The sequence below is a fragment of the Astatotilapia calliptera genome, chromosome 14, assembly GCF_964374335.1.
Source record: "Astatotilapia calliptera chromosome 14, fAstCal68.1, whole genome shotgun sequence".
Taxonomy (NCBI): Eukaryota; Metazoa; Chordata; class Actinopteri; order Cichliformes; family Cichlidae; genus Astatotilapia; species Astatotilapia calliptera.
In genome coordinates, this window is record NC_137435.1 from 23927499 (window position 1) to 23949079 (window position 21581).

Here is a 21581-nt window from a genome sequence, read left to right on the forward strand (position 1 = left end):
GTAAGCATGCAGTGCATTTGACTATTTTATGGTGCCTTGCATCATATCTCCTTGAATGAGTGACTATGAATCTAATTCCCCCTTAATAAAAACTGGATACTAATGAATCATACGGCTTTGGTGGTGAATGTTAATCTGGTCTTCATTCATTCACAGAGAAAAAGCTACAGATTCCAAAATCCACTTCTAAAGAATCCAAAAAAGGGATGTACAAAAGGACAAAGGTCTTAACGGGGAGGAGGGGCTGAAAGTGCAGTTTTTGTTTGTGAATGTCTGCATAATTTGTAGCTACAGAGGTCTCCTCCTATTCTCATTCTAATTGGAGCTGCACCCTCTCCCATGGCAGCTCTGGTTCCCAGAGTGAAGACCCAAGCCTCCCAGACTCTCACTCAGGCACACAGCCACCCAGACAGCCAGGCTGAGAGAGAGCGATGGAGGGAGGAGTCTAGTAGTGGAGCTCTATCCCCTGACAGGGTCTGCTGTGGTAAAGCAACAGAGAGAGAGCGAGAGAGAGAGAGAGAGAGAGAGCGGGCAAGTGAGGGCTGAAGGCACTCAGAATGGATGGGCAAAGAGAAACCGTGCGAGCGACAGAGGCAGAGTGAGCGAGTGTGTATTCTCAGAGTCAGCGGCGAAGACACAGAAAGTCTACAAGCTCACACCACAAAGAGAGCGCGCAAAGGCAGAGCTGACAACCGGCTACACTCAAGAGTGACACACAGAGGGAAAAGACACAGAGAGACAGGAGAGGGAGAGAGAAGAAGAAGGACCAGAAGAAGAGGAGGACAGAAGACAGACAACCAGCTTTCCTCTGGTAAAACAAGACTCCACTGAGGGACTGTAGCATCATCCCCCCCCCCCCCCCCCCACACACCACACACCACCACCACCCCCCAGCAGCACAGAGGAGCACTGTCTCATCTCGTGCATGTGTTTCTGCCTGCCAACTTCAATTTCACACTCGCCTACTGTTTTTCGTAGGTTTTGCCCCTCTCCACTCCGCAGTCATGATCCTCTGGGTCCTTCTGCTGCTCCCGTGGATCTCCGGACATGGTAAGTTTTTTTTTCACGTTAAAGTTGCTAATTCATCACATCTCTCGTTCTCATGATTGCTGTGTGTGTGTCTGTGTGTGACTGGCTGGCTGAGAACTGTGTCTTTATACCCATGTCTTGCTGCTGCGACGTCTTTCTTGCGCTTGTTGCTGTGCCATCTGCGTGCTTTTCTTTCTTCCTTTTTAAAAAACAAAAAAACTGTTTCTGATATAGCGCTCCCGTGTGCGCTGTGATGTCTGATGCAGAATGAGAAAGGAGAGAATTAAGAGCGAGAGAGAGAAAAAAGAAGAAGGGGAAAAAAAACAAAGTCTGTATGACTGTAGTGGAGGTTAAATAGTGCAGTTTGCACTTTTCTCCGTCAGTTGCTCATAGCTGTTCAGGCAAGACAAGTTAAATACTTCCTATGTGGGCTTGTTATTCCTGTCACACACGCAGACACACACAAACAAAGCCCCCTAAACCCAGTCCAGTTCAGTCGAGCGTTCACTCCTGAGTCACATTGTTTTGAACTGACAGCCCTTTCCACATTGACTTCAGCTAAAGGGAGGAGGGGGTCTTGGTGAAAAGAATGTAGAGAGAGAGAGGAAAGTTAACGGTAAAGTGCTTCAGAAGGCAGACCCATGTGGATAGCTTGGCAACCCCAGCCCTTTGGACAGTATCTGCTGTTGTTATTTTTATTCCTAGACAGTCTGTTTGTGGACAGAATGAGGATGGATTAGTTGTTTCCCCTGCTTACCACCAGGTGGTTGTCTTTGGAAAACAATAGAAGTGAGTAAAGTAGTGCACAAGTCTGACTCTGTGTAACACCTCTGTGGCGCTGGGAGACGCAGAGACACACAGAGCTGAATCAGACTGTCAGAGTTCCTGCTGGAAGGTTTGCAGCATCATGCCCCCCCCCCCCCCCCCCGTTAATGAGTGTGCTGGTTTATACTACAGGGAGCAAGAGCCAATAACTCACCACCTCTTTACAGCGGTTTGACCCCCGTCACATTGGGCTGTATTCTAAAGAGGCAGTGGCTGAACAAATGCCTGTCTGTGTGCCTTTAGTTGTTTCCCACGGGGAGTTGTAATTGTGACCTTTTTATTTTATTTTCTGTTTTAAACCACAGCTCAGAAACTGCAAAAAACCCCAATACAAAAAAAAACAACAAAAAAAACCCTGAGATCTCAGTTTGTTGACACATTGTTCGGAAACTGACAGCTCAAAGTTGGTAACATGCTGATAAAACAGCAGCTGTAAATGAAACTTGGTAAACAACATCATTTTCTTCTGCACTGAATTCAGCTGTTTCACATTATGATTTATAGTCTATAGCATAGGGGGGCAAAAAAAATGCACTGCTCGTCAAACGCAGCAATTTGCTGTGATTATATTTCTTTTCAGCTGACTTATTTTTCATGTAGAGGCAAATAGAAAATAATGATATCATAACAGACCTATTTGAAACTGACTGATGGAGCAATTAAGCCCCCTCTCGGCTTCTCTCATGCTTTAACAGGGGGTAGAGCTTTTGCAGATGAAGCGTCTTTATGGTTTGTGCTCTTCACGACAGCATATGTCTCGGGATACGGTAGCGCTAGTTGTGTAAATTGAAACAACGGGCAGTTGGAGCAGTGGAAGCGCTCTCTCTCTCTGTCTTTCTCTCTCTTGGCTTTGGGAATGGAAAGTTGTGGTCCATCAAACACCGTAGACGATGCTATTCCTGATTGTGCTGCTTTGCTGTATTCTTTTCCCCTGATTCCATAAGTGTTTCTGTGCCATCTGTGCTTATTGTGATGCAGAAATACATGATCGTTCATTAGTATCTCCCACTTTGTTATGCATCTGCTAAGTATTTTATCTGCAGTTGACTTAAGCAGTATATTCTGACTGTACTTGATTTCCATGTCTGGTGTAGATAAAACTAAAGCTGTGGAAGACATTCAACACTGAACATTAGAAGATCTCATTTTGTTTTGTTCCTAAATCTCAACATTTTCATTCCCATCATCGCAGGTTTAGCCCCAGTTGTGGGGAACAACTAGCACCAAATCTCATATATACCAATTGGAATGAGACGATTGCTACAACTGGAATGAGATGGGATTGTGCATTTCAGCACAGTTGGTTATTACCATAATATAAAATACCACTTTCCCTGCCAGGTAAACGGGGGATAACAGCCTACCTTCTCTATTCATGCCTCTTGGGAGAAAAAAGTGCTTCCCTGAAGCTTACTGTTGTTGTACAAATTACGGCTCTGTTTATGTGTCGAGCCGGTGTCAGCAGAAAGCTGCGAAAAACAATCTTGTTTTTATGAACATGGGGGACAATGGGGAGTTGTGGCCATTGCAGGCATACACTTCGACGCAGCTATCCTGTGAGACAGCGAGAAAGAGAGCAAGAGAGAGAGAGGAGTCAGTCCAAAACGAGTGGCGCTGAGCAGTTTTTCCTTTTCTCTCTCTCTCTCTCTCTGTCTCTCTCTCTCTCTCAACTTTGAGAAGTAAATGGTCCAAAGCGAACAAGACGGAGAGGGGGAGAATAAGGAGAGAGGGAAAGCTGTTGTGAGCTGCTCTCATTCCTGACTGCACTGTTATCGCATCTAGGGCACCTTTTCTTTCGCTGTCACCTCTTCAGCCAGTGACAGATGACACAGCTCCAGTCAGAAATCTGGGAGACAGTCTCCAGGAACACATTCACCTCAGGCCAAACTCTTCCAGGCCCTAGTCCATCCCTTCATACCACCTCCCCGCTCCTCATTTCTCCTGCCGTCTAATCCACCGTATAGCAACTCTCATATTCTTCAGCCTGTTTGCGATTTCACTCCTCACCTTGCAGTGGCACATTTCCCTGTCATGTACTCACTGAGTGTCCTTCTTTGACTCTTTGTGTTTATTTGAATTTTTTCCCTCTTACTTTGGGTGATTGATTGTCTGTGTAGAGCAAAAGCTGAATATGTTGGAAAGGGGCAGTTCCTCCTATTGAATGTGCTAGACTCCGAAGAAAATGACCAAAAGAAAAACTAAACATTGCTAAGTGTACAGCCTTTTTTATATCCCTCTCATTGCCTGTATTTCCCTGCCCTTTTTCATGTAATTTCCTTTCTCTTCACAATGTGACATCAACATACAAAGTGTCTAATCTTTTGTCTTCTGTTAGGGTATCTTTAATGTGGGTTTTAGCCACTAGGGGTGTTGCTGCTGCACAGGAATGAAAATCCCAATCTTAAAATCTCCTTAAATCTGCTGCCCACCCCCGTCACCTTCATTATCTCCCACCACTTAAATATATCTGGTGTCGGAACTCCTGATTTTGCCACCAAGCCAGACTAAGCTGTTTCTTAGTCCTGGAAAGCACGTCTTAGTACCCCCCCAACAGCCCCCTTTTTCATTTACTACTGTCTATTAACTGCTGTCTGACGACTCTAAATCCGCTTTTCATGGGCGGCAGGCTTTGATACATATTTCTCCACCAAAGTATAATTAAATGTCTTTTCTATGTCATGTTTGGATATGTGGATTTTTTATAGATGGGAAATCACTCTTGCTTCTTCAGAGAGGGGAGGGAAAGAGGGGAAGAAATACAGCTCATGACTCTGCACAACACTACTCAAACAGAAATACCAATTTTCAGCCTCATTATTATGAATAGTTATTTGTAAGCAACACACTCTGCTGTCTAATGCATGGATTATGACTATAATAACGCAGAGGTAATTAATTATTTTACCCCAGTTCTATTGGAATGCTAAAAACGGTGTAAATTTTCCAACATGCTGTTCTAGAAGTCATATGTTCAAGAGCCTCCTGTACTGGTCGTGAGCATTGTCTGTATTTTGAAACGGTACAGGATTACTAAAATGCATGGTACGAGTTGCAAGCACGTCCTTGCCTTGTCCAGGTCATATGACTTTTCCACTAACCGTGACAGTCATGTAGTGAGTGACGGATGATGTCACCAGTTCATGATGGAGCCCAGTGGCATGCAGTCTGTTGCCTTGTTTGTGTTGCATGTCCAATTAAGGCTAGCCAGCTTAAGTCACCTCATCCACTGTGACTCCTGCTCATTTCTATGCCACGATAGATTAAGCCCACTGTAATCCCTCTGAGCCGAATGCCCTGTTGGATATTTATGGTAATAAGTAAACATATGAATAAATAATCTAAGAGGCTGCTGCTGGACAGCTGGAACTTGTAATGCTTCAATGTTAGGAATTACTTTTGGCATTAAAGAGAGATGCTATTTCTAAGAAAGAAAGAAGGAAAAAAGATTAAAAACAGAGTTTTGTTGATTGTTGTTCGAATAGAGAAATGAAGAAAAATATATTAAGATAATATTATATTGACATACATGTTTACAAATATTAAAATGTGAAACCTAAGTGTCGTTTATCCAGTGACTATGGTCTGGATGAAAACCTCATTTCGAGTCTGCCAGGATTCAGGTCAGCCAGGGAAGGGAAAATGATTAGTTCAGAGCCTTCTTGGAAAACCAGGCAATGATCTGCTCCTCTCATGCCGTCAGTCAGTCTGTCAACAAAATCAAGCTGTTTACTGTTGGGCCTCATTATCTATCTAGACGCTCTTCCCAGTTTTCTTTAGTACCAACCAATCAAAACCCCAAGGCCCTCATCTCCTCTCTTTCCGAGTCTCCGCTGCTGGATCCCATTCCTCTGGGATGAATTTATCCAGATTGGAGCACTCAGCAAAAGGGCATTATCCCGGATTACATGTCTGTTGGGCGGCAGTGTTAAGTAATTCAACCAGATGCTGTTGTGATCGCTGGGTCACCTGTGAAGTCAGGGTTAGCAGCTGCACTTCTTCACTCTGCTCTTTCTTGTCATGTCTCCGTCCCTCTGAGACTTTATCCTCGGAGAACAGAGAAGTTTTTTAAATAGACCAGCGCAATAATACCACAATATCGATACTTCACTAATGCTGAAGAAGCATGTGGAAGCCCTCTCTAACCCCAGTCAGGATTTTATTTGGTGACAGATTATGGGTAGGATTACCGGCTTCTAAATTGCAGTTTAATGCACAGGAAACAACAGGCTTTGCTTTTTTTTTTCTTTTTTTTTTAAGGCAGCTCTACAGGACTGTGTGTTCAGATGTGGGGGTGCTGTATATAGAGCACTGCTGGATCATACTGTGTTATCTTTCCTTGGAGAGGGTAAACATTGGCATAACTGGGCCTCAAGAAATATATTGATGGGTTTAACGTGACTGTATCCTTCCTCCTTTAATCCGGGTCTTTCCCAGCTGTGGTTTTGATATATTTTTAACTTGCTGCTAGGATCTGTAATTGCTTGCGGAACATAGCTGTTGATAGCTAGACGGGTTCAGACAATGTAGGGATTAGCAGTTTGTTCCTAACTTGTCAGCATACTGCTTTGCAGACCTGAGGCATGAATAAGTCTTTTGTTTAAAACATTCCCACAGAGCGACTGCCTGTGATTAGTGTTTATTTTGGCCTACATTTAACCTTAATATATAATTCACAGTCAATTATGTTTTCTTCCCATCATGGTTCTGCAGATTTACTCTACAAATTTCATTTGAGAAAAAAAATCGATCATCTCACTCATAATGTGAGCACAAAGAATATATGTATGCATGGATTTTAAAATTCTCAACATTAGCATGCCTGGGATTAAACCACTGAGCATGACTTAATAGATAAGAAAAGACCACAAGGCTTTGAGATTATTGTTTAGTCATTTTCCAGATCATCCCTTTGTTCTCACAGACATTTGATCGAACAACACATTGAGTTAAACCTGCGTCCAGTACATTAGTAATAGGAAATTATTAGCTCAATCTTGTCATTTTGTTACTGGCAACTGAGCAGTTTAGTTAGTTCACAGTTAGTTTGCAACATCAACAAAGTGCATGCATGTTGTCTCTGTTGCAGTTTGAATCTGAAGAAAATGACAGATTGCTGCTTTGATATTATGATCAGGTGGGCACAGGATTGGATTTTGCTAAAAATCCAAGCATTCCTCATTTTGAGTGTTAGTCACACAAGATTATTTTTTATTTTTAAATAGTTGACTGTCTTTGCCTAACATTTCTGGCCCATTTTTCCTTAGGGTGGTGCTATCTCTGCAAATCTTCACCTCCAAGTTTAATTAAATTGCATGCAAGCATGATGCAGCACCGTACCTGTGTTGTTTTACTGCTCAGGGAATTTGTTAGCAAACCAGCCTAGCAATACATCGATTTTATGGTGAAAGGCTGTGCTTGGAAGGGGCCCCTAAGATGCATGTGACGCTTCAGCACAGCAGTCACTTGAGGAATTGGGTTGCTGATCCGATAACAACTTCCTAGTGTTTGGCTGGAAGTTTCTGGGACAGCCCAATATTACACTCTGGTGAACTCGCCCTCCTCCCCTCTCTCCCGTTTGTTCCCTATCTCTTTCTCCTTGTAGTCGTTCCGACATTCTCATGCCAAAGATTCATAACAATGGACGCAAGGAAAAGGTTTTCATACCGGACACTTCACATGCATTCTGTGTCCGCCTGTGTATACATGTGAGTACATCAGCGCACTTTTACTGTGCTCCTGCAATTACAGCTGCAAGCCCTGAATGGCAATATAAATGCAAATCAGCCTTTTAACGTGTACAGGCTCTATCTAAGGAAGAAAGAAGCTTCTCACCTGTGGGTGAATGTTGATGTTGATGTGTCTGCCTGGCATTACAACTGCTGCGCATGTTTTAAAAACTGGCAATGGATAGTAATGTATAGTACTTTAATTTGTAAGTAAACCTTGAGGCTGTTGTAGGTGTCTGAACCCCAATATAATAAAGAACACTCACGGGAACTGCTGTAAAGCATCATTGTGTGGGACAGCCTCCGTAGTGAGATGCCTCCTCTGCTTGTGTGCTTCCATTTTCGTAGATACATCTAAATTGTGCTTAACGTTGCTAAATGGATGAGCACAGTGGCTTCTATTTATTAAACGGGGTTGGAAAACAGTTCTCTCTGTGGTACCAGGCACCAGTGGTGAGAGGCATGGCTTTTTGAAAAGCTATTTGATCTGCCACTGATACCAAAAGATGTTTTATTCAGCAAAGCACATCTCACACAATAGCAGCACAAACTTGCTCTTGAGCCAAGCCAAACTTTTGAAATCTACTAGTGGGTGTTGGGGCCTAGGAGTGGGGTGGGGTGGGTGCATGTTTAATGCTGGCACCCACCCCAATACTTTCATACATGATGTAGATGAGCTTTTTTTCCCTTTTCTTTTCTTTTTTTTTTTTTACCAGATGCCAAATGGGGCTTTGAGCCACCTGCCTGTCCCACTAAAACAATTAAGCAATTGGGAAGAAAGGACTGTTCGGTAGTGGGGATCTCAGTGTTAGCATACCCTCCCTTTTCCCAAACTCTTTTAGAACCCCTCGGTGTTGGCACTGTGCCATCTTCTTTCATTTCTATTTATCTTTTGGTTTCTGTGAAAGCAAGAGCAGTTGACGACAGCCTGTGTGTGTGTGAGAGAGTTTTTGAGATGGTAAAACACCATCCCTCTATTGGTCTGTTGGTCTCATGAGACACTTTTATGAAGTGCAACTTTTGTGATTGCGCATTTATAAAGCAAATATGTCAAATTTAAATATAGCCCCCATCCATTTGGGGGCTATATTTGACCCTGTGACCCTATGCAGCAATACGTTGCTTCAGGTTCTCCTCCCATGCTAATACATGGGAAAGGTTTGCGTGTAAAGGCACCGTGCAACGCTGTGTTACGGTGGTGACCCTTAAACTTGAATTTGTATTTGAGATCATGGGGTTCAGTGTAGTGCTACTCCTCTGTAATGAAAATCACAAATGTGCTGAAGTGGTCAAAAAAAAATATGCAACATTATGTGGAATCCCAATGAGACCTTTTGATTGCACCTTAAACAGTGGTTTACACAGCAAAGCTTCATCTGTCATAATACTCATATGCAAACACACTAAAGCATATATTTCATTACCTCATTTGCATTATCTGGCTGGCTGAGCACAATAATAGTTAAGAAAACCTTGAGTGTTAAGGAATGACCAGTATTTGTAGATTTCATTACATGCTACTTTATAAATAAAGGTTTGTATTGATCCTTAAATATTAATATATCCTAATATAAAGAAAACGAGCAAAAAACGCCTCTATTGATTTTAGCCTGTGCTTTTGTTGTTTTCTTTTTACATGGCACTGCTAGGATTCACTCTGCCCACTTTAATACTAGTCCTATTTTTATACGCGGCAATAATTTGGTGTTACAGACAGGATCAGCTAAAGGCAATCCTTATATATTTTCCACTGCTGTGGGTCTCTGCGACCGCACACCTCTTAAGGCCGTTGCTCCTCTTTTGTCTTAAGTCCTTTCTCTTTCTGCTGGGTTCTTTGAGTGGATGACAGAAACCTGATAGAGTAAACAAAGTGAATTAAAGTATAATTAATTTTTAGTGGCCACTCCAATATTCACTTTGCTGATTTGGAGGTTGAAGAGCTCTTGTCGCACTCTCTGATTTTTATTTTATTTTATCAAGTGCAATTTAATATTGTGGAGGCTGGCCTGGGCAATGAAAAAAAAATGCTAATGCACATTGGGGAGTTTAAATGATTTGCTATCCTTTCAAATCTGTTGGCAGGGGTTTCAATCTGGCTGGCGTCCTGGGGGAATTCACAGTGGTCATTGCTCAATCCCTGGGGGACATTAGCGCAAATCACAAAGGAGCACAGAAGTCATTTCAGTTTTCCACTTTCCTTTGGCCAATGCCCAATGCTAAATGGCAGAGGACTGGCTCACAGTACTGGGAACGGCAAATGCTTTCCCTCTCTCTATATCTAACCTTTTAAACCTGATTTAATCAAATCAAAATACCACAGTGCAGATCCATTTAAGACAACCTGAAGACAAACAGTTGAAAAGGTACCATAAGGCCTTGGCGTGAACCAAGGGCAAGGCCATCCATTATTTCTTGTGCAACCAAGAGCACAGGGACACGGGAAATGCCTTGCAGTGCATGATGATGGACAGACTCCACATCATAGATTGGATTAGAGTGGCAAGAGAGAGAGCCCTAAAAGCTGTGGCAGTTTATTGAAGCCTTATCTAAAGCGATAATGTTACTACAGAAAGGCCCATGTAATGACGGATGAGTGGACAGCACCCTGTAAAGAACTGACATCAGGCAAGATAGTTATGGCGAATAGGCAAGTCCACTATGGTCAACTCATCTTCCTTTAAGAGCAGGAAATAGGACTAGCAGATAGTCACTATAAAATGGACTGTCAGTTGCTGGCACCCTGGTTACCCTACAGTGTCATCATCACAGGTGTATCCAGTTTAGAGAGGTACAGTGCTCAGTGCAATTTAGATCCCATTACATCACTGATAACCACGAGGCATCTGGGGGGAAAAGTGTTATTGCAGAGATTTGTAGAATCCCTGAAGGCAGTGTTTGGTTTCATGATATATGAAATCTACATTTCAAAATTCCTTGTCTTTACCCGTAACAGTACTTTTCGAACATGCTGTGGAGTGTTGGTGAAGTGGTAAAGTTGTACTTAGGTGAAATTCCTGTTCTTCTTCGTAGCAGTATTGTTCTGGGATGACTAGAGGACATTCTCTCTGCTTTAAGGCAACATTATCCATCTAATAGCAGCCAGATGATAGTAATGACAACACAATGCCTTCCAAGGTAAACAGAGATATCTAGTTCTTAGGAAAGGAAACGAGAGGAGACGACAGAACAACAAAGCCATAAAAAATGGAAATAAATCCATCTCTAAAGGAATGGCCTTCTTGTCAGAAATTAAAACATATCTGTGTCTTGCAGCCCTAATCCCTAATGCCAGCGCATTTGTTGTCTAAGTAGAGTATTTGTGCATATGTGCGAACAAGCACAAATGTGATTATTTTTCACTTTGGCTGTATGCTAATTCTATTACTTTGCATTGTTTGCCTATCTTAGTCTCAACAGCTTTGGTTCAGACTACTTCCAAATGTTTGTTTTCAAAGGATACCGTACTGTTTGCGTTGTGCAAAGTAGCACAGTCATTTAAGTGATTATTCTTTTTCTGAATACCCTTATGTGACTTTTTAGCTCATGTCCCACTATGATCTGGTTGAGAGGAGTCATTGCCCCTGTCCCAAGCCTGTGTGACAGTGGCACAGCAGGACATTAAAAATGCAGCAGGGCAACTAAGGATGATCGTGGCAGCACACAGTTGGATGTTCAGAGTTCTCAACCAAACCCCCCTCCCCATCACCTCCAGTGCGTGGCCCTAAAACTTTCCCCAGGTTACTAGTATGCATTATTAATGCAGCTTTCATTTAAAAAGATGCAATTTGCTCAGACCAGCTGCACAACTGCAACACAGCCTCATTTGAAACATGGAGAAGCCTTCTCATAAATATATGTTGGATCTCCTGCAGCCCAAAGACTCTCTTCCAGATGGGTGTGCTCCACACTGAGGGAAGAGTTAATGGTTTGGATTTGCTGTCAGTCTTCATGAGCAGACTCCTAATGATTTTACATTCCTCCACTAAATGAGATGAGATGTTTAGTATCGGTGCGGCAGGCTGCTTAATAAACGCATTTATTTATTTCAAAACAATCAGTTCCTCTCACTCTTGTTCCTTATTAAATCTTTTTTTTTCCCATAACAGGTTTCTTTCAAATACAGAAATAGTAATACTTGTGTCTGGCATTAGCTAAAGGACAGTACTTAAACCAGAGCCCCATGTGGGTCTGGGGATTGATATGGCTGTTGTTTACTCCAAAGCAGACATCTTTTAGCTTCTCCCTCAGCTCAGATCCTTTTGATCATCACCTCCATATTGGATATAAAATGGAGAATGAACAGCGCTGCTGCACAAGTGACTTTTAGAGTTCTGTGACTCTTTGAAGACTGCCAAACAGTCTTTCATCTCAAAAAACAGCAGCTGCCTCGTACAAAAGAAGTACAGGACGAAATAAGAGAGAAAGGCAGTATCCCGGGCTTGAAAATGAAACAGTAAAGATTGTGGGGTCTCGTTGTGATCGCATTTCCTCTAAGGCCTCCTGTGAGGAAAATGACATGTACTTCACGCAGCATTGATAGCCGGGCATCTGTCAAACAACCGGGGCTTAAGGAAGTGTGTGTGTGGGTATATGTGTGTATGGGGTGGTGGTAGGGGTGGTTGTAAATAAATAAATAAATGAAACAATCTTGACTCAATTTAAAAGGCACAGCAAATGACTGCTTTTGTGAAAGGATCATTTCTTTCGGCTTAAACTGGGCTCAATAGGTAATGCAGAATTTTCAGGCCAAGAGGTCCTGAAGTTTTCCTTCGCGAGAATTTGCAAGTGACTTTCAGTATTATGTTATCGAGCCGATTTGAAGAATGCCAGCAACATAAAAAGAAAAGAAAACAGAGACTACAACTTAAATGAGTTATTCTTGAATTAATGAAGGAACAGGATCTGTAGAGTTCCCCCACTGAGACATGAACCAGATTTCAACCCAGAGCTCCCTCGAGGTGACGGCCAGCATTTCTCTGACAGGACATCTGGTCCCAGAGCATGGTCACCAGTGGGTCGATGTCACCATCTTAATTGTAATGTTTCTCTCTTCCTCTATGAAAGAAAAAAAAAAAAACAAGGAAAAAAGGGGAAAAACTAGGGCGGCTTTCCATAAAAGGAGAAAAGGAAAGGGGGAGCCACTATTTGCTGGGCCGTGTCGGCATGCCACATCATTTAAGCTGACAGCTCTAATAAATTACAGCAACAGATCGCTGTGAACAAACAAAGCTTAATGGAAATAAAGTGAGAATTATCAGCCAAGAAATAAAAGGAAAAAAGAATGAAATTAGTGCAAAGAGAGAGGATTAAGGGATGTCAGGCCTACATAGCACAGGCATTAAATGGGCAAATTGCCACTTTGAAAGATAGGAAATGTTTTGTTCTCATTATTGCTTCCTTTCAAAATGGAGAATAATGAGAGAATCCTGAGCAGACCTAAAATGTCCCTTATCAGACTCCTCAAAATCTGCCTCTCTGCATTGCATTTCTCGTCCCTTTTGTCTTGTTTTGCTGCTGATTTTTCTGCTCTGTAGGACCCTTGCTCCACCAATTCAGCCAAGCCGGAGAAAGCCTGGAAGCCTTTGTCATTAAAAAGCTTAGGCATGTGGAAGAGAACGACAAGAGATGGGAGGTATGTCAGGGGAAACGTTTGTCAGGTACCATCAGTATGAAAGCTGTTGCACATAGAGACCTTTGAAAGAAAGGCAGGTCAGAGAGGGTCCACTTTCAAGACCACTCCATTCTGTCTGAAAAAAATAAATAAAGAGGCAAATTGCACAAATAAGTAAAATGAACCAAACTAAAAATTGCTAAAGGGCTCCAAAATTTTCAGTAACCCCATGAGGATATGATCTGTCAGGTGCACAATTAGTGTTATTACACTTATTTTGACAGGATGAAAGCTCCTGCTTTGGCAAGATGGAGATGTTAACTGGAACAAAGGACAGGAATTAGAGTCAGATAAGCTTGATAGAATAAAGGTAATTGAAGCAGACCTTAATAATTTGCCCCATGAAGAGTTTAGGTCAATCACACAGGTTTGACTCAAGCCTTTGCAAATACCTGTTTTGTTCTTTCATTGTAATTGAGTGGTTTATATTCCCCTGCAGCACTAGATTAAATCCTCTTAAAGACACCCTTTATTTTTTGTATTATTTTCATTTGCTATGACAAAGGTGTGTATAGGGATGGGTATCGTTTAGGTTTTATCCGATACTGGTGCCAAATCGGTACTTTTGAAATGGTGCCGGTGCTCAAACGGTGCTCAAACCGGTGCTTAAAGAATGGAGAACACAACATTGGTCCAAAAACCTCTCATGTTCAGCTGGTTTTTTGTAAAAAGATAACAATGTTAGCCTTTTCTGCAGCTATGGGGCATATATGGTATCACTCTTGGCTGGAAGCAGTGCTTAAACAATGGAAAAAACACAAGCTTTGTCCAAAAACCTCTCATGTTTAGCTGTTTCCCTCTTTTTCTTTGGTCATTTTAGCCTTTTTGGCCAGGGTGAAGAGAGTATCTGCCATCAAACAAGAAGACAGCCGCATGTAGCTATGATGATGTTTGCTAGTTTACCTTACATGCATTAATGTAATAACGTGGTTAGCCTACTCAACGTAAATTACACTCGAACAACATGAAGCTACTCACGCAGAGAAGAACGGCTGCTGCTGCCATCATCATCATCCATCATCATTTCTGCTACACTGGCAGGGCTAGGGGCCAGGACTCTACTCTTCGGGTTTTTGGGGGATGTTGCTAAATCCGGGTCCAATAACAGGCACCACACCCGCAGTAGATGTGTGAGGTCTTGCAGCAAGCTATCAAATACGGCGCATTTCTCGGCTTTTAAAAAAAAAAAGCTATGCGTCGCCTGGTGTTTCATCGGATTCGAGGTGTTACCTCCTTTGACAGTATCACAGTATCAGCTTAAAGCACTTGTTGCAGGCTGCTGAGTTTGCATATTTTGCTGTGAAGTACAGCCAGACTTTTGACCGCTTCGCCTTGGACATTTTTGATCTGTAGCTCTGCTCTAAAAGAACGTACATACCTGGCCCCGCCTACTATCCTCGGAAACGTAAAATGATTGGCTAGAAGTGTATCACAGCTCAGGAAAAAAAAGCACCGAAATGTGCGCTGCTTTTCGGTCTGGTTACTACCGTTTATGTCAGAACCGGTGCCATCATGGCACCGGACACCGGTACCCATCCCTAGGTGTGTATACATTTTTCTTTCTTTCAGGTGCTCACCTTCAGCAGTCACCTGCCACCATCTCATCCTATCCCTAATATCCTGTTCTGTCACTCCGACAGAATGCACGTCCTCCTTCGTTACATCCATGTATCTTCTCTGTCATCTTCCTCTTTTCCTCCTGCCTGGAAACTCCATCTTTAACATCTTATGTCCTATATCCACTATCCCTCCTCTGCCCATGTCCATACCATCTCAACCTTGCCTCCCTAACTTAATCTCCAAACAGCACAGCCTGAGCTGTCCATCTGATACACTTGTTTCAAATCCTGTCCATCCTGGTCGCTCCCAAAGAAAATCCTAGCATGTTCAGCTCTGGCACCACCAGCTCGGGCTCCTGTCTCTTTGTCAGCACCACTGTCTCCAAACCATATATCATAGCAGGTCTCACTATCATCATGTAAATCTTCCCTTTCACTCTTGCTACTATCGTTCTGTCACAAATCCCCCCTGACACTTGTCTCCAGCCGCTCCACCCTGCCTGCACCCTCTTCTTTACTTTCATAGCTTAGGTTATGATTTTTGAAAAGCCATCGCAAGCTTTGTCAACAGTGGTTTTTGTAGAAGTAGAGAAAATACGTGCTGTCAAAGTTTAAAGAGGTCCCAAAAGATAAGAGGTGGAGGAAGATCATTTAGCTTTTCCCGAAAATAATAATTTTTTTTCTTCTTTTCTCTTTTCTTCTTCTTCTTCGAGTAGAGCGTTGATGCTATGGGGTGTTGTTATGATGCTGAATTAAACAGTAAAGCATTCGAGCCCTGCAGGGACATCCTTAACCACGAGCTAAGGTTTTTGTATTTTGTTTTTTTTCCCCTACTCCACTTTGTTAGCCAGCCAGGCTGGACTTCAGCCAAGGTTTGCCTACATGGTGGACATAGAATCCCATTGCTTTTAAAAAAATACATGAGAGGTCAAACACCACGAGACTCTCATTAAAACTAATTAAGAATGTCATTCAATAACAGTAAAACAGTAATAGGAACTGCTACCTCTCTATGCAAGCTAGCGGCTTTCAGAAGCACTTACGTAGGAATGAGGAGGGCTTTTATGGGAGAGGGGTGTGAGACGTAATATGAGTGCCTTGGGAATAATGTACGTCCCACTTCTTAGCTACATTCTTTGTGTATTTATGTGTTTGTACGGCCTTGTGTTTGTGTGTTCCCCCTTGTACCTGTGTGCATCTATGAATGCTTTGTGTATGGCGTGTACTCTAGAGAGGTTTTGCACTTAGGCTTAGTGTGTGTGTGTGTGTGTGTGTGTGTGTGTGTGTGTGTGTGTGTGTGTGTGTGTGTGTGTGTGTGTGTGTGTGTGTGTGAAGAGACCATGGAGGGCCGTCCAACAGAGAGCACTGCATTTCGAAAGGTGCCAGAATGAGTTTGTCACAGAGCGCGTAAACTTGAGGAGAAAGGGGACTGCAGAGAGAGAGAGACTTTCCCCAGGCACCCAGTCTGTCAGACTGATTAAGTCACACGGTTGGAGTGAGAGTTGGGAAACTGAACCAGAGCATGCTAGGGAAGCACAGGATGACAACAGAGAAATAAAGAAATAAATAGAAACATGCAAGTATTAACATGACTGCATATCACGTGTGCACTTACTTATACCTGGCCCCAGAGACTCATGCTGGGACACTGCACACCAGCCCACATCCCATCATGCCATCCTGCAGCTTCCTCACCCCGCGGCGACATAAAGCAGGTCAGGTCCATCTTAAAGTTCACAAAATGCAACATGACAGGACAACTCTAACATATGCCTGTGTGACAGTGAAGCAAATAGATGACTGATGGCAGAGTACTATGTCTTAAGGGGGAAGTGAGAACAGTATAAGGAAAACTGACTTTACATTTGTCTCCCTCTCTGCATTCGGTTTGCTTTCAGACAAGCAGTAGAAAACTGGGGCATGAGCTGCAAGTTTCAGCTTCGAATGCATGGATCTATGGGAACTTTTTGTAACATGAACATAACATACATCAGCCCACGTGCAGGCTCGGCTTGTTTGTTACTGCTGCAGAAATGCCAAGGACTTTTGAACCATCTAAAAGAACGGGCAGAGTACCATACCACATCACCCTGTCATCCACCAGACTAAAAGATGAACTTGTTTTTTTGTTCAGAGGACCCTGGCTGCTCTGAGGTGGCCTATATTTTCTTTCTATCTCATTCAATCAGTCTCTTTCTCCCACACTAACCACAGACCTGTCGGTATTTCGCAGAAGGGCAGCATCCGCAACAATACCAAAGGCTTAAAGTGAAATATTTTCTATTGGACTTCTATTTCTATAAGGTGAAAATGAGTTATGGCATAGAGTATTCTTCTACTATAACTAGATATGTGATAGACACCTAGCTATAGAGGTATTCTACCTCTATAACTAGTTATGTGGTAGGTACTTCTCACTAAATGCTATGCATCTCAACTTCATCCTCCCACGATTCGCCACCCCTGTACTGAAATTAACATTAATCGTCCTTTCTTCCAGAAGCTCTACAGTCTACAGTGCTATACCAAAGCACAATCTATGGCACCTCTAGCATTTAATGCTAATTGCTCGGTATTCAAAGCGAGAAAAAGGCCTCTCTGAATTAAGAGTCATTTAGTGAGAAACTGAGTTCAGCCTAGCACTGCGATGCCTACAAGCTAATTTCTCTGCTATCTTGCATAGAACTCTGGAAGTGTAGTTCTGAGTGCGCTTTTGCTACATTGTAATGCAAATTTAAACCCGGGCTTAGCTTTGCGAGTAATTACAAAGGTAGAGCAAAACAACACAGTTAATAGGTTCAAAGTATTCCATCAAACAAGAAACAAGAAAACTACCTTTGTGAGAAAATATGGCTTTTGACTGTGGACCCCATAATCAATGAGCACAAAGCAACACTTTGGTCTGTGCACAGATTTTAATTTGTCAGACAAGAACTTGATTCAGCTGTGTTTCTTTCAAAGGGAATTGAAACAAATAGATTTCTCTGTATTCAGGAGCACTGCAGGAAGTATTTTTCTTCCTCCTGCATCTGCGGTTCAAACAATGGGGGCAGTGTGTGCCTTTGATCAAGGGGCATGTCGATGTTTATGACAATAAGAAATCTGCAGTCTGTCCCAAAAGTGTTGTAACCCTACCTTCAAAGTGCACTTGCTTTTTTTTCCCTTTTCTTTTTTTTTTTACAGCATCTTCTTCTCTGCAACTTTCTTTACTGTCTTGACATTTTTTAAAGGTTATCAACAACACATCGCTGTGGAATCGAAACTCTGGCATAAAAATAGAAGAAATATACACGTCTTTCATTCATTCATTTTCATCTTTATTTCTATCTATGGATATTTGACTTATTAATTAAGTATGGCTTCATTTGTAAAATGTAGCAACCTGATGAAAACGGTGTCACAGTGAATGTGTGGGTGTGTTTCTGATGGCTGTGTGAGAGGCCAGTTCATCTCTGTTGATTTGTCCCCAGTTTTCTTGGGGCCATGCACTGACACTTCATTGTACCGTCTGTCTGTGCGCTGTATCAGCAAGACAGGCATAAAGAGCAATCCTCTATGACTGGAGCTGACCCCAGTGCTGTGGCCGGGTCAAGGTCTGAGCTAGTAGTAGTAGTACCAGCTGAGGTCCTCTGCCACTTGCAATACATATTTGGATAGGATCATACAAGCGCAGACAGGATTTCAGGGTCACTGTGACAAAAACTTGAACTTCGTTTCTAAGATGAGGATTATGCCTAATCTTGGATCAAAAACTTTTTTTCTGGTGGAGATATTTTAACTCTTCTTCCATTCAAAGACTAAGGGAGGGTTGCCAAACGCAAGGCCTGGGAGCCAGAATCAGCCTAGCAAAGACTTCAATCCGGCCCTATGAAGGAGGGCATACGTTTTTGGATTAACTGCATTTTTTATAAGTTTTACAGCTTTTCCTGCTAATAATGGCCTCCTCCATAGCCGTGCTTCTTTAATTTATGCTGTTAAACGTCTTTACACTGACAGAAAGCGAGTTTCACTTGTCCAGCACGCTTAAGATCAAAGTGGATATTTTGAGTGGGTTTGACATCCCTGGACAAGGGTTTAATTTAAGTCCAGGAAGCTGGATGGTAAGGACCCCTGTTTATTTGTTTTTGACTTTGTGTTTATCGTGACGTAACCTCGATCTAATCGACAAAGGTTGATTACTTCAGTCAAGCAGATAATGTGTATGTGTATTTGCCCATATGGAAAAGATAGATATAAATCTTATAAAGTTTGTATCTGTCTTGTGTGAAACTTGTATGAAAAGCATATAAGAGTGAAAACGGATACAAGATCCCTTGAAAAATTATATAATGAAACATGTATGTTTTGGATACTTACTAAAACAATGTATGAAAGTAATGAGAAAATGGCCACTTTCATGAGTAATCACATATAAGTTTTTACTATTTCTTTTCCATATGGGTGTCTCACAACTGTGACTTGTTTTATACAAGCTTAATTAGGAGCCTTTCAATGTGCTGGCCTTAAAAAGGCTTTAATTAAGACTTCCATTACACTTCAAGAGCGTTCAAATTAGTAGCTCTTTAAATAGGTTTTTGTTTGTTTGTTTGTTTGCTTGTTTGTATTTTTCTTGATTTTTGCAGGCTTCACTTATTTGTTAGTTAGTCATTGTGTTAAATGTATATATAATGTGTATGGTTGCCTTATAAAGAAACTAATAAAATAAAATAAAAATGTAGTAATAAAACATATTTAACGGTATCTGCAGAAATGAAAAGAAGTGACCATTTAAACAGTGTGTTTTGCTTTTTAGAAATTGTAATTTTGGCCTGTAGAGACTTTAATATCTAGAGGTGGGAAGTTTGTTACTGTACTTAAGTGCCATTTTCAGGAATCTTTACCTTCCTTTTTTCGTGAATACTGAATACTTTTACCCCCTACATTTAAACAAATATCCTTACTTTGTACTTCTTAATTTTCAAAACAGGCTCGTTACTTTAGCTTTAAAGTACGATCACTGCGAGCCTCCAAACACCAAACATCAAAATTTGAGCCTAAACCGAAACACATGAAATGCGGTGGTGTTCCGTTTAATATTCACCGGGGGATGTCGCATAAAAAGAAATGATGTGTGCAAAAGCCAGGGGTTAAAAGTGGAAACTGCGTTTGTTTGTTTTTGCCTTTTTGACACAACGACGGAACAACTGCAGGTGTCTAAAAGTATTTCAGCATCTAGCTAGCCCTACTGAAGAGGAGCTAGCATAGACGGATTAACATTTTTTTAAGTGTCTCACAGCATGTTGCTAGCTAAAAGTCCAGCTGCTGTACTTCACAGGGAGAAAAAAAAAGAGCTAACTTCACTCACAGATGGAGAAAGATAAGAAAGGGGTCAGGAGAGGAATATGAGAGGTTGTATTTAAAGGTAATGACTGCTCATTTAAAACTTACATGTAAGCCGTCATGTTTGGAAGTTAGATCATGGGTCTGTACATGTGACATTATGTTTTTTCATATTTTGAAACATGCAAGTCAAACTGAGGTAGACTAATTGTGTTATTTAAAGGCTGCAGGAAAATGGTCTGCAGGTTAGTGCAGGATAAACGGGTTAGCTGGTGTGATGGATTTACAGCAAAGAACAGTGTGTGACTGGTGCACAGTGGCTGTGGTTTCATGGTCAGACTAAGGATACAAAAAGGGTTGCAGAGATTCACATGACTTTTAGTTGATGATTCTGAGATCCATCGACTGTCAGTGCAGAGGATGGAAATCAGCCAGGACGACTAATGAAACATCTGCTGACATCATGTTGAGTTCAGCTGTGTCCATCCCAAAGAGCAGCAGGTCAGCTGATCACAGCCTGTACACTAAGAAAATCTACTGGAGCTCTCACTATAAATTATTGTGAGTTGTGTTTCCCCACACTGAGCTATTACAACCAGTTTTAGGGCTCCTCCACCTCCAATGCAACTTTAACCCCTGACTGTACTGATTTTCCTGTTTAGATGTAAAGTTGTCCTCAACAATGGCAACACAAAATTTTTATTTTCTTTTTCTTCAGATTCAAGCTGAGTAGAATTATAATAAAACAGTAGAGTTAAAGTTTATATTCCAATCTACTGATATTATTTTGTCATTATTTTAATAAAACACAAGGTTCAGTTAGCTTTGCACAAAAACAGAAACATCCTCCAAAGAGCTGCGTTCTTACTTTGAGTACATTTCAGAACCTGCACTTTTTTACTTATTTGAGTAATGAAGTTGAATCAACTTTTCAACTTTTATTTTGTAATGGTAGTATTTGTACAGAATGTCTGTACTTTTGCCAACTCTGGTAATATCACACAGTATAGTATGGACCACAGAGTATGTAGACCCCCATATCAATGTTCTGATCATATCTGATTCTTTTTCACTGTTGGATTATGCCGTCTGTTGTCTTTCTGTGTTACACTTTTGGCCTGAGGTTGAAAAAGTATCCAGGGGACACCAAAAACACAAGTTTTGCCAGTGGCTGTTGATCTTCACAGTGTTCTTTCGATTGAAGACACAGGACTCTGCAGAAAAATCACACTGTTGTTTCATCTGAGGCAAAAAGGTGTTAATATCCATCTGTATAGCAGGGCTGCGGCATATCATATTGTCCGTGATAATACCGGTATCATTTTTTATGTGATATAAAAATTTCACGGCAGGATGATATTGCTATTTATTTTCTCTAGTACATGGAACAATAAGGCTACGATGAAGGAGATGCTAGCAGCTGGTGATGTGCAAACTAAACCAGTGGAGCAC

General features: G+C 41.7%; 1 protein-coding gene across 14 annotated transcripts in view; it reads left to right on the forward strand.

The window, feature by feature from the left end:
• The first annotated feature begins 397 nt into the window (after nucleotides 1-397).
• The window catches only part of kirrel3b (kirre like nephrin family adhesion molecule 3b), a 160219-nt gene continuing 139035 nt past the window's right edge, over nucleotides 398-21581 (forward strand). For all 14 annotated transcript variants that reach the window (XM_026192359.2, XM_026192360.2, XM_026192364.2 and 11 more), the window contains exons 1-2: nucleotides 398-811; nucleotides 979-1050. In XM_026192359.2, the coding sequence (XP_026048144.1) occupies nucleotides 562-811; nucleotides 979-1050 (322 nt within the window). In that variant the 5' untranslated portion in view covers nucleotides 398-561. The remainder of the gene's footprint in view (nucleotides 812-978; nucleotides 1051-21581) is intronic.